General features: G+C 39.9%; 1 protein-coding gene across 2 annotated transcripts in view; it reads right to left on the reverse strand.

The window, feature by feature from the left end:
* Positions 1-3,628: 3,628 nt before the first annotated feature.
* CNIH3 (cornichon family AMPA receptor auxiliary protein 3) overlaps positions 3,629-13,606 on the reverse strand; it is a gene marked incomplete at its 5' end in the record, with an annotated part of 49,673 nt that continues 39,695 nt past the window's right edge. For both annotated transcript variants that reach the window (XM_084262556.1, XM_084262555.1), the window contains 3 exons: positions 3,629-3,694; positions 5,698-5,841; positions 8,231-8,343. In XM_084262556.1, coding sequence (XP_084118682.1) covers positions 3,667-3,694; positions 5,698-5,841; positions 8,231-8,343 — 285 coding nt within the window. In that variant the 3' untranslated portion in view covers positions 3,629-3,666. The remainder of the gene's footprint in view (positions 3,695-5,697; positions 5,842-8,230; positions 8,344-13,606) is intronic.

A 13,606-nucleotide genomic window follows, 5' to 3' on the forward strand; every position in this document is an offset into this window, starting at 1 on the left:
TGTAGCTTGTATTTAGCCAGATACATGTCCAGGGATTAAGAAAGCAATGGGTATCTTGTATCCCTCATTCCTCCTTCCTCTGGTTGTGCTTCTTCTCTTATAATGTGGCTGGCAAATGTTAAATTTGGTCTTAGGAACATCCACTGTACAGGAGTACAACTGTTCAGAGGACAGACCACACAGCCACAACGCGGAAGAATCCAGTTTCTGGACTTTTTACAGGTAATCACACACTTGCTGCTACACAACAAGAGAGCTCTGCAACTTCAGGGGAAAAAAGCTGGGGTACTTGTACCCTTTAACAAATTCAGGGAGACAAGTCTACCTTTATAAGATAAATTGCTAATTTGAATACTGGCATGAATATGGGACTGAAATCTACCTGCCCCTACACCAGATCACCACATCAGGGTTTAGCACTGGACTGCAAACAAGTGGCAGGAGTCTGTTGAATAAACCCAGCAACACAGGGCAACCCACTGGCATAAAACACAGAGCAAAGAACACTGACAGCTGTATTTTACCCTGCTGCCTGTGAGGTCCACAGCACTAGCAACTGCTTGATACTGCCAGAGACCTTAGAAGGTCTCGTGACTCTTGAGTTTTGGTTGAAGATACTTGCCTTATGTTCAACTTCTTCCAACTAATGCTTTGTCCAGTTTCCTAAGTTATTTCTGCTCAGGAGAAGCTTCACTAAATTCAATAAAAGGCAAAGTATCCTCATACTAAATTATTTTTCCATTGACTTTTAAGATTTTTCTTGAAAAGAAATAAAAAGCTACCAAGAGCAGTGGGATTACTTTTTTGAATAAGGATTATTGGAAAGAATTGAGAATTTCAGTGTTCATTGTCCATCTATAGTAAAGGACAAGTCAGGGTAAGGTACCCTCCAGAATTGAATGACTGTGATCCTCCACTCTTCAGAAAGATTAATTTGACTGGAAAGACAACAGTGTGATGCTTTAAAGAAGACATGAAGAATGGAGAGCTTTTCAGTTGTAGGATGGAAGAAGAGACAACTCACTCTTAACAGAATACAGACTGAAAAGAACTGCTCTGTCTTAGGCAGCATGAGAGAAGGGCTATTTGGGCTAATGTTGGCTCCAAAGCAAATGGACTAAATTATCCAAGAATAAATTTACTCTGGAAATGCAGAAAAACTTTCAAGTACCAGAGTACTGATACCTTGGAAATGCTTGTTCACAGCAAGCATCACATGGGAAATGCGTGGAAAGGTTCCGTTACTTGCTCAGAGTTGAGTTTCAGGAGGTAGCAAGGTATCTAGAAGTTATTTACTGTGATTTGTTCTTGTGAATCTTGTTCCTACACTTCTGTAGAACTAGATGCTTTAGGAGGAGAGTAGAGAAGGAATTCAGTTGCATATGAGCATCCAATTTTTATGGTTCCTGCATTAATTATACCACAGCAGCAGAGCTTTTATCAGTTAGCTCTGTAATAACCAAGTGAAGTCTGTCAGCTCAGCACACTCCAAACAAATATATCTATATTGCTTGCTGATTCCAAAAGCAGTTTAACCACCTCTGTAATGTGTTCAATCCAAACTACTGAATCATCAGAGCTCAAACTGGCTTCCCAAGTAACGTGATTTGGCAGTCTCGTGTGCTTCCAGAACTGGGAATGCTTTGGTGTAAGAAGTTAAACTACATCCATGAAGACCTAATGGCTATGTCTGTACTTGCAAATTAAAGAATGTCAGCACTTGGGACAACTTGCTCATCTAAATATTGATTTTTGTGCAGGCCAGCTAGCTCTCTTCCAAGTAATGCCCAGGCGTGATCTGGGAGGGGGCATGGTGCAGGAGCAAACAGTTTGCATGCAGCAGCTGTGCTTTGCAGGCTAGCAGGATTTCATTCTGTTAAACAGCCAAATCAAAGCAGAGTGAGTCTTGGCACTGTACACAAGGAGTAATTGCAGCTCAGTTTGGGCCTTGCCAGACATGAGATGACTCCATTCAGCCATCCCTTCTGAAGAGGGTACGCTAGCACAGAGGCAGTGCTAAAAGTGAGACTGCATCTCTCCTGCTGAAGTCCTGTGCCAACACTAAAAGGCCTCAGAGTTTGCTACAGGAACAATCTATTGACTCTCAAAAGACAGGTCTGGCAGGGTCAACAATGAGCTAGTGCTCACAAGACCAGATGTAACCAAGCTGGGGTACAGATGGGCCTCTCTGCACTGTTCTCTGCAGCATCTCTGGCAGCAGCATTCAGAGACTTGCCGATTTGTAGGGGTTGGAAGGATCATTGGCAGGTCAACCCCTAACCTGTACTGGTACTTGGGGTTGTTCTTCCCTAGGTGCCTTATCAGCTCACTCACAATGCGAGATCCAAGCAGTCTTTGTGCTTGAATGGTGGTAATCTTGATTTTACAGGCTTGCCCAATACCCCGAGCAGCGATGGCTGCATTGAGATGCCTTAGTGACTTTGAGGAAACCAGCCCTGGTCCAAAATATATTTAGCAGTACTTCTGGACACTTGAAGCCTTTGTCAATCAAACAGATTAACCTAAAATATAAATAGATTGCGAATATTTATGCAGATGTGTATTTGTATATGCATACATTTATATACATATAAATAAAGATATACAGCCCATATATATGAATTTAAATGACAATGATATGATAAAAAATGTAAAAAATTAAATTATAAAAAACTGAACACCTTCCAATACAAACCTAACACAAGACAAAAAAAACTGTATATTTGTTTCAGCTTAAATTTGACAGCAGAAATAAAGCTGCAAAACAGAATTACAGACCATGATTAGCTGGTCTGGTATTTTGTTATCCAGCATTGTGATGAATATAATACCTATGTTACAATATGTGTAGATTTTACCTTTTTTGTTGTTTGTTGGGTTATTTATGTTTTTTTAGTCAGAGAAACATTATTCTGCTAAGTGCTTGGCATGATTAAGTCAAACCCAATGTATTTATACGTATCACTGTCTGCTGTTGGTGCATTACAAATGAAGTACAGAAATATACTGGATGTTCACCTACAGGAATAGCTTATCATTAGAAAACAGAACACTGCAATTGCAAATTCTTCTGTTATTGTTGCTATGGGTGGACAAAAATACCAAAACACTGAAGCAATTCCACAAGATGCAACATCCCTGTTTGATTAGTGTCATATGCACATCCCTGCAGAACAGTCACACATCTTATCTGAACTCCAGTCGGTGCTCATTTGCAGGATGTGCTGTATAGCTGTTCTTTCTCTGTAGGATGATCTTGCCCTGGGCGTTCTCAGTCCAGAACAGTCATTAAGAAAAGAAACTTTGCTCCCTGCAAGACAGTGGGGACTGTAGTTTATAATGAATCCACTAAACCAAGCAGCATTATCCTTGGAGAGATGAGTAGTTGTGTAACTTGGTCCACCTTGCTGCTTTGTTTTGTTTGGGTTTTGAAAGTCATTTACTGCAACACACTGAGGAACAGGAGATAAACACAGTTAATTCAGCCATTCTCACACGGTGTTCTGCTCCTTCTTGCCAGGTCTCTCTTTCATGGACTTTATTTACTTCCTGGGTTCAAAGTTTTCCTCTCCTTGCTTTGTCTTTTTAAAATCATGCATCACTTGGCTTACTCGTCCTTGCAGCTCCAGCCTTTGTTGTTTTCAGTCTTTAATGATGATTTTTCAGTTAAGAGCTCACCAAAGTGTAGATCATGCTGAATGTAAAAGAAAGACACGATATGAAAGTACCCTTTGGAAGCATGCAGAGCACTTTGATTTTTATAACCCTTTACTGTCTGTTCCTCAGGTGTGATGGTAATGGCCTGTGCTTTCCTTTGCATCCTTTCTATCTCTCTAAAGCATCTTAATTATGTCGCATTAAGGATGGGTATCAAAAAGCACTCAAGAAACGACAAATTCATTATTGACAGCCTACTGCACCACAAGCTGTGTTGGAGCTTATTAAAAGTGCAGTCTGATGTCTGAATTCGACCAGTGAAGAAACAGAACCGTTTTGCTTTACGTGTTTGATCTTTAAAACTTCAACCAGGAACTCTCGGCAGGGCAGGCAAGGTTTCCCATGAAACTACCTCTTTTTTTTCTTTCCTTTTCTTTCTTTCTTTTTTTTTTTACCTTGGAAAAAACTCCATTCTGTAGAAGAAATGTAAAATACAGACACCAGCCGGACTGACTCCATACATATTAAATGCAACTCTGAAAAGCAAAGAAATTGCAGTATATTGCCATGGCTCCATTTTACTGCAATTCTAATTCTGACAATATCCAGGAAAGCACAGCAAAATTTAATGTAACTAGTATTATTTAGCACCAAGCAGTGGATTTTGGATAATGGCCACACTTTAGAATGAAGGAAGCAGGGCTCAGACAGAGGAAGCTGCAGAACAGTACAGTCCCAGCAGAACTGGCAAGCCACACTACCTAACTGACTTTGACGGGGTCTCCTGGTCAACACAAAAATGTGGGGTTAAAAATGTTTCTCTCTCCACCTCTCCTCGCCCTACCAACAGAGCCTGTCTAGAAAAGCCACCATGCTTTCAACTCTCCACCCTGTGAAGAGAACGGGCAGGCAAAGGCACCTAGCCCAAACCCACAAAAGTCCTGGATACTAAACTCCTGCTCAGATTTTTATGCCTCATACATCTTAGTGTGAGTTAAGCACGTGCCAGACCCTGTGAGTCTGGGCCCTTCTACTTTCCTCCCCTCTCTCACGTACACCAGGCACGAGGACATGCACATGCACATGTGGACAGAAAGCTCTGCTGTCAGTCATATATAAAAGTAATGATCAACGACAACCAGCAGCAACTTCTCAAGATACAGGGAACAGGGCAGATAACGGACCAGCAATCAAAGGCAAGGTAATATTTATCTGCTTCACCAGTGTACAGACCTGCCTTACAGAGGGATTTCTGCATGCAAGGCTGGCTTGAAGAGGCACTCTGTGCAAATACTTTATGAAACAAGGAGCAGAAGAAAGGTACCATAAAACACCACCTCCATTTAAAGTGTGTGAACCTTTGCTGTCAAACAGTGATATGGTGTGATTACAGGGGTGACTAAAAGCACAAGGATTCCTCCAAGACCTAACTTTAAATATGATCCTTACATATTCTTGCAGCAGGCATTTGTGACTGTGCAGTAAGGACACCCAACAGGTGAAAGGGGAAAGGGGGACAACATACATATGGGGTGCCCACTGCCAACAATCTACTTAAATTAGGGGTTTGGACCATGCACAGGCTTACCCTTTGATAAAAGTGAGTCTGTAGGAATGCCTACAGGCAGGGTACAACCCATGCTCCTACCCATTATCTACTTACCAACTTGAGCATCACTACAGCAAAAGACATAGTATTCTTCTTATGATTTTTCTAATTATTCTCTTTAAGCATAAGAACATTTTAATTTGATGTAATATCATCATAACATTTGCTATTTTGCCCATCCTAAGAAACTATGCAGAGAAGCAAAAACTTTTTCCTTGGGTTGGCCCTGGACCCTGGCTCAGGCCTCAGATAAATGTCTAATGTTCTGTACTGAGGTGTCAGCAGTGCTACCAGTGGGCATGCCTCAAGGTCAGAAGCACGTTTTACAAGACTAAGGAAATGGGCCAACTGGTTCCAGTCATTCCTAAATACAATTCCACATGTCAAATGAAAAGCAGCTACTATTTCCTTAGTGAAAGGACCAGACTTACCAGTACAGATAGTAGAAGAAGGAAAGGAGATAGAAAGCTAGCTTACACCAGGCTTCTTTTTGACAGTAACTCAAAGTATCTGCATTCATGACTGCAGGTGGATCATATGCTAGCTCTGAACTATCTGCCGGGCAACGAAAATACCTGGAAGAGCAGAAGACATCTGGAATGACTCCATAGCATTCTGTATTAAACACATGCAGAGATACACCCTCCTGATCATCAACTCAGAAGACAGCTATCTTCCATGATCTGTGAGGAATTTTCCTTAGGATGCCAGTCTAAGCAGACTGTTCTCATAGAAACAAGCAATTCATAAATGTGGGCTTTCTGTGTTCTATTAATTCCGTAGATTGAAACACTCCCCCTTCATATAGAGTTATTTCTGGCTTACTCACTAATAACTTATATATTGTGAGTGACAGTATGTGGCAGCTTGTGATCACAGTATAGAGGGAGGCTTACTGGGCTTTAACTGCATCTACACAATTGATGAAAGGTGATAGTCTCAACCAACTGATAGTTCAGTTCCTCCAACTCTGAAAAGGAAAAAAACTCAATATGGAGAAATATAAGAGCCGTCTGAGTAATGTTTTCTACATGTAGCCCTGCTCAAGAATTTATCATCCAAATAATTGTAATTAGAAGGGTTTTTTCTTCTTACATAGGAGAAATTGACAATTATTCTCAACAATGACTGGATGTTTGAGAAAATCCTGACAAAATAACTTTTTTTTTTTTGTGACAGGGCTTTTGTCTCAATTACTTTGCAGTAAAAAGCAAAAGCAAACTAAAGAAAGAGGTCCTCACCAAAGTTCATGAACTGCTTTAAGATCAGCATGAATCAGATGAAATATTGTTATTTCTGTTTCTTTAAAATAGTAGTGTAAACATTGAAGATTGCTGGGATTGCTGATAGATAGATAGATAGATAGATAGATAGATAGATAGATAGACAGACAGACAGACAGACAGATAGATAGAAAACTCCCAAATAAGTGGCCAGTGGGAAAATTAGAAAGCAAATGTTCTCTTAATTTTGCCTTCTTCCCTGCCCATATTAGTCACACCCACTTACAATCTCTAGTTACAAATTCTTCATAGAGACCACCGGTGAGACCTTGCTTAACTATCTTCACTGAGGTGAAGATGTTAGAATATCTTTCCATAGTTTTGTGCAGAACTTCTCACAATAAACCCAATATGGAGAACCATGGAAACAAAGACAAGCAAAAGTTCTCTGCAAAGCTTGATATCATTATTTAGTATCTGGCCGTTTTAATCTTGGACATAGAATACAATTTTAATTTTTTTTTAAAGCTTTTAAAACCTAAATCAGCACAATAATATACTATTTTTATTGCACTCAACCAATAGGGAGAAAAATATTCGTAGCTTCACTCCAATTAGCTTTCTGAGAACTGTACTGGCATTCTAACTTCTGAATAATACACTTTATCATGCTCTCTGCATTACTACGAAGCTTTTGCAGAAAATAGAGTAAAAAAGATCCTATTTTTTAGTTTCTGGTTAAGATAATGGCTTTGCCTTCTTTACAGAATGATTCTTCAAGCTACTTCACGACATGAGCTGCCAACACAGCTGCCAACACAGAGACAAAGATCATCTGTGCATTTACAAATGTTGTAGAAATGCAAATCTATTTAAGACTCCAGACCAACTACCAGAAGACCTGATGTCTCTTGGTTATCTTCAGAGGCAACAGAAGGCTGATCCTCCACTGGAAGGCAGAGGAAAATGAGGCAGCAGCAACTGCCTGCCTGTACAGAAAACATAAATCTGTTCAATGGCAGGTCTTACGTGATCAGCTCTGAAAGCCCCCTGGTGAATACGGACACACAGCAGAGATCCAGAGTGGAAACACTCTCTACTTTTTCACATGGGCAGGATAAAGACAACAGCTCTTCCTCTACTTTAAACCCTACTCCTAGAGTCTCCAGAGAGACTTCTTTTGAAGAACAGAACAGAAATTCTCTACTGTACAGCAAGAAAAAACTTACTTTATAATGGGAAATGAAAATAAAATCATAAAGCTGCCAAATAAGAATAGAAGCAAAATTACGTCAACCTGGGCAGTCTCTATTTCACAACTCCAATGGAAATATTTCCTTACTAGGGCTAAATGAATAGGTCCAATTTCTTTCAGAGATGAACAGCCTTACTACTCCCTATCTGTGAAGTATGTAGATCCTCAACAATTTCCACTTTCAGATTCCAGCCTATTTAATTTCCAAGTTCTCGTTCAGTTGTGGTGCGTTCTGACACCCTTCAGAATATTCATCTAAGTTAGTAACGGAAGGCCTCATTTATGTTATTGTATGTTTTCTCTACACACCCTAAATGTTCATAAAAAATATTTGCTTTTTCTCTAGAAATGAAGTTTCAGCAGCTTCCAGGCAAAAGATATTCAGCCATGCTCCTATCGCTACACTTCCAAGTTCACATAATCTGCGTGTGTGCTGAGCTGACAAATAAAGCTAACAAGCAGCAAGCATTTAAAAGATGGGCTTACCTCCAGAAGTGATAAAAAAGCAAAGGAACATTCAACCCCAGTGTGAGCCACTCCTGAGAGCACAAAAACATGATGCAGAAAAGACTGTGGATAGAGTACTCCGGCAGCACCAGCTAAAAAGGACGGAACAGAAACAACAGATGTCAGAAAAAGACCTCTTTGGTTTCAGTTATCTAAGCAGATTTTTTCAGAAAATAAACCATCTCTGCAAGCCCCCTGTGTGTCTGTGCCTGTCCCTAGACATACCTCTGTTGACAGACGGCTTGGCTATGAGCAATGAGCACAAGATGCAGTGCCAGTTTTGTTCAGGTTCTAACCATGGCTGTACTCCAGGGCCTTGTTGAGAGGCATGGGACAAATCATTTACTGTCTTAGCTGGTGCACCAGATTTCTGTCTACAAAACATAGACTCTATTATTGCCTCACTCACAGAAGCATTCTGAGACTAAAAAAATGTAAAAGAATTCTTAAAGAACTAATTATCATCACTGATGCATTCAGAAAGAAATAACAAAGTTATTACTGAAGCTTCACTTCTATATTTAAGAAGCATCCTTGGAAAAATAAAAGGTTGCTTCTACCACTTTGGTACATTACATGCAACCTAAAGAGACCAAATTCATTATTAAGTCAGCGTTGCAAGCTAAAACCCACTATGACAGGAAACTCACTTCCTTAGTAAATCCATGGCTCCCTACACTACTGCTCTCAGACTCAAGATGATTCTATTAAAAGAGAAAGTGAGTGGGCAGCTGGCAGAAGCAGAAATTTATGTGATGTTGATTCAGAGTAGTTATTTCTAAAGGCATTTTTCTTTTTTCACTGTTTTCTCATTTCTTAGCTGGCTTTCTTCTCTTGTTTGCTTCCAATGCCTTTTCTCAGAAATCTGTTTCTTTTCAAGTAATTGAAGAGATTAATTTTAGCAGTATCTATTTCTCAAAGCTAAACAATCCCATACACAGTTCATCTGCGTTTCTTGCTGCATCTTGGAGTTATATCAGCCACAGAGAAATCACAAAAAGAATTTCAGGGGCTTCATTTTCACCTGTCAAATAATTACAGCGAGCCCCATTTCTTAAAACAATGTAAAACCTACTAGGCAGCTACTCCCAATGCCTATGTATTCCCATACAGCTGAGCTGCAATGAATCCCATGTTCTTGGTTCTAGGTGTCTCTTCACTTCATATGGAACATTTTGGGGTTTTTTAACTTTCATTTAACTTCACTGCCTTAAGTAGTTAACACCTTTGGATATCTCCTTGTCTATGCCTTCAACTTAAACATTCCCAAAGGCTTATCTTACATGGATGGCAAATCATAATACAATTACACAGTTCACATTCCAGATGGTAGTTATTTATCACGGATGGACTTTTTTTTATTATTTTTAGAATGTGATTTACAACATGACTATAACCTTTCCCCAAAGAATGATTCATCTTCATCACAAATTGCAGGCAAGAAAGGTCTTCATGATGTACACCTACCCACTAAACATCCCGACAATTAAAAGCATATTACATTCATTATCACATACTTCATTTCTGATTCCAACACAATCCACAAACTTAGGAAAAACACAACCCTGGTGCCTGATCAGTGGGCTGGCTGGTAATAACAGGGAAGGAAACCCATGGTGAAAATTTATGCAGAATTTAAAAAACAAAACAAGAAGTCTGCTATGAAGCTAGAAAGGAAATAAAGGAAGCAACGGGCTGTCAGAAAAAGAATCCCTTTCCAGATACAGTTTCTGGTGTAAATTAAATCCACCTATGCTTTTAATAGTACAACAAATGGGTAATTTGTGTCTCTTCACCTTTTTCTTGGAGTGATATTTTCCTGTGGACATAAATAGAAAAGGATCAGTGCTGGTAACAGTTTGAGAAGAGAATTCATGCAAAGCAGCAGACCAAGCCCAGCGTGCCAAGCCAATTACGATTTATATTCAGGCAATTTACCTAAGAGACCAAATCTAAAAGGAGGTGAGAGAATTGAAAGCATGAAGTGTAGAAAAGGCACTAATAGCAAGGCTTGCAAGGAAAAGTAAACCGAGTAACTCAGTAACTGAAAAATAATACCGCCTCAGTGCTTGGCTGTAAGAATCATCCTGCAGTTTGACACAATGTCCTCTGAAACCAAGGGAAACTTTCAATCAACTTTAGCAAACATGGGATCTGGCTCCTGGAGAGAAGAAAGCTGTCTGAGAAACAAGCAACAGTCAGTCCTCGCTGTCCCTGCTGAGGTAGTCAACTCAAAAGGAACGTCTGTGATGCAGATCGCTGTGCGGTTGGAATTAAACTAACATCTTTATTTCATTCCTGGGAGAGCACATGAAGCTGTCAAGCAATACTCATGTTAGAATATAGACAGTATACTTCTACTTTGAATCAAGAATGCCCTGATTCAGATAACAACCTGCTTTCTGACACAGCTCAAGATGAAGCCTTGAGATGGTCACAGGACACAGAGTTAAGGAGAAACCAGCAAAGCAGCACAATTCTTAAGGGCTGCAACTTGGTCACTTTGAGTCCCAAGGTAATGAATGGCATTACATATTCAACACCAGAAATTCTGCTGGCTGACATTTACCTGTAGAAAACTATAGGAAAGCCTAAAAAGGAAGTCAGCTTCTAGTACAAAATGCTGTTAATTAGAAACACCTTTTGCTATAACATAACCAAGGCAAAGAAACTATTGTACCTTTGTAAGTTTTGCTCTGAACAGGCATATCAGTAAACATTCAAAATCCTTATTCACTGTCCACCATTTGCATTTTTACATTTAAAATGTAAAATCTTGGGTAGATGACATACTCATACGATTACCATCTTATCATAAAAATTCAATTCATCCTCATGGAAGCACAAACATACATGCATGTGTAGACAGATTCTTCCCCTCTGATTTCAAAGAAAATAAGACAGGCTTTGCTGTGTATAGATGTCTAGGTCTGGATGATCTAAAGCACAGAAAAACAACCACTGTCAGCAGCTGCTTTGTGTTTATAGGAATACAAAGACCTCTATAGATTGAAACTGCAGATGGGCATCTCTCAGGAAGCTCAGCCCTTAATAATTTTATTTAGTTTCCTACTTCCTAAATATATTCCGTTGTTCTTACACAAAAGATAAACCCGTCTCTTTCTCCCAGTACTTTTCCTCCTTATTCTGTTTAGTACTTATGGATACCTCCTTCTCAAATGTAATTTTGCTTTTACATGGAATGACTCTTACAGTGAACAGGGCACATAAAATACCTCACAGAAGCTGAAACAGGGAAGATATTACAGCAGGAATAGTAAACTCCCTTCAACAGTGCTATTAAATTCTCGTGCTTAGAAAATCAACTGTAACAAATGAATCAAACTGTTTTCCCAGTCACTGTTCCCAGTCACTGTTAAACCACTGAAATATCAAGACCTCATGTTTCTTCCCAGTGCTTTTCTTAGGACCAGTACTCCCGAGTGCTATACAATAATAGTAATTCTCACGGAATTGCTGTTTCTTCCCCCAGAAGACTCGGAGTCTACATCAGTCTCCATCTCTGCACGCCAGCCTCCGGACTGTAACCACAGATTTTACACCGTACCCAGAAATTGCTGGCCATTAGACACTCTATCCTTCCCACAGTTTCTGAGAGTCTTCATTACACTGTTAGAGACAATTTCCTTTCTTAATGCTTGTCTTCTCCTCCCACAGATGTCAGGAAACAAACCTGAACAGAAGGGGAGGTTGCATCTCCTTCATGTAACATAACAGCTCTGGTGATTACCCACGTGGAAACAAGTTGTTCACCTTACAAACACACAAACCCTTTTCCATCCACCTAAAAGCAACAAGGAAACTGAAAACACCATGGATGCATGCAGCACCCCAAATTAGGCCTGATCTATGTGCATGCTGCTTTGTTACAGTGGTTAATGCTACCAGACCTACATCCACTAAAAGGTGGCAGAAGCTGGTCACTTTGCTACTTTTTCCCACCAAATCCCTTGCTAAAGCTGACAAGTGAATTGTTCCTCACTGGTAGCAGGGAAAGAGGGGATGGAGGTGCACCCCAAGGTTTTCAGAACACAAGAGTTTTTTAATTGCACTTTAAAGCCCACCCTAATAGAGCCTGCAAGAGCTAACCTGGGTTATCAGGGAGTATCAGCTGCTGAATTAAAGACATTAAAGACTGCTATTTAATGACTCTCAAATTCTCCTAACTGAACAACACAGACCACAAAAGTCAGAAGTGTAGTGCAAGCAAGGTGGGGAGGGGAGCAAAACCACACAGAAAACCAGCAGTAGCACATGCATTGTCCCAGTCTTTGCTCCTGCTGTTGGACAAATCAAAGTAGTGTCAACTGTGCATAGCTTAAACACAGGTACCATACACCCTGACATTTGCAAGAGTTTGAAACATACTGCTTGCACTGATCAAACGCATGAAACACTAAATTTACTGTTGAAATACTGGAAGGCTTCCCACTTACATTTTCTAGCCTATCTTTCTAATCTGCTTTAAATGATCTGAGTTACTTGACTTCCAAAAGCTCCTCTGGAAGGCTGCCCTAGAGACCCATACAACGCTGTCACAGTAAATATACTAAGGTTTTCAGTCCAAATGTTCAGGTTCAATTTCTTTCAATCCCACTGTTAAAATCCACGCTTGCTTGTGTCTTCACAAACTCTGTTCTCTAGACACTTACAGCAATCACTTGGAAACTCGGTTGCATATTTAAAATGGTTATAAACACCAACCTGTAACCAAAGCATTTTAGGTAATTCAAAAGCATGTTAGGCAAACCTCAAGAAGTATTTAGCAGTGTCCTACCCAGATGTGTGGAATTCTGGAAGATGGATTCCAGACTACCAAAAGAGCGGCTCACATCAGAACTTAGCAAGTTCGCACATACAGCTGTACATTTCATCTGGGGGAGAGCAGTGGTACACCCATGCAAGACTGTTACAGACCAAATGCAGAGCACAGATAAAAGAAAGGGTGTAACAGCTGTGTTTTCACCCCTCCACCTTTCTGGATCACACTGAAGCGAAGCAGCACAGAGCCAATGCTTTGTAAAAGTAATTTCATTATTCAAATGCACTACTGGAATTTCTTTAAACAGTATTAAGCGGATGTGAGCATAAGTCACTCCACAGCACAAATACCAGACAATGAAATGAATAACACAAAGAACCTAATTAGCATTCTCACAAAGCACTCCATACCCACCTCTAACACAGTACCAGATCTAATATTAAAATACATGATTTCTGGATGCTTTTTCCATCTCAGCTTCTAAACATGTCTATATTTAGCCCTATCGTTTCACTTCTCATTGTCTTGTCTACAACACTGGGATAAATATACTCAAAATCTATAGATTCCAG

This window comes from Gallinula chloropus, assembly GCF_964237585.1.
Source record: "Gallinula chloropus genome assembly, chromosome: 3".
Taxonomy (NCBI): domain Eukaryota; kingdom Metazoa; phylum Chordata; class Aves; order Gruiformes; family Rallidae; genus Gallinula; species Gallinula chloropus.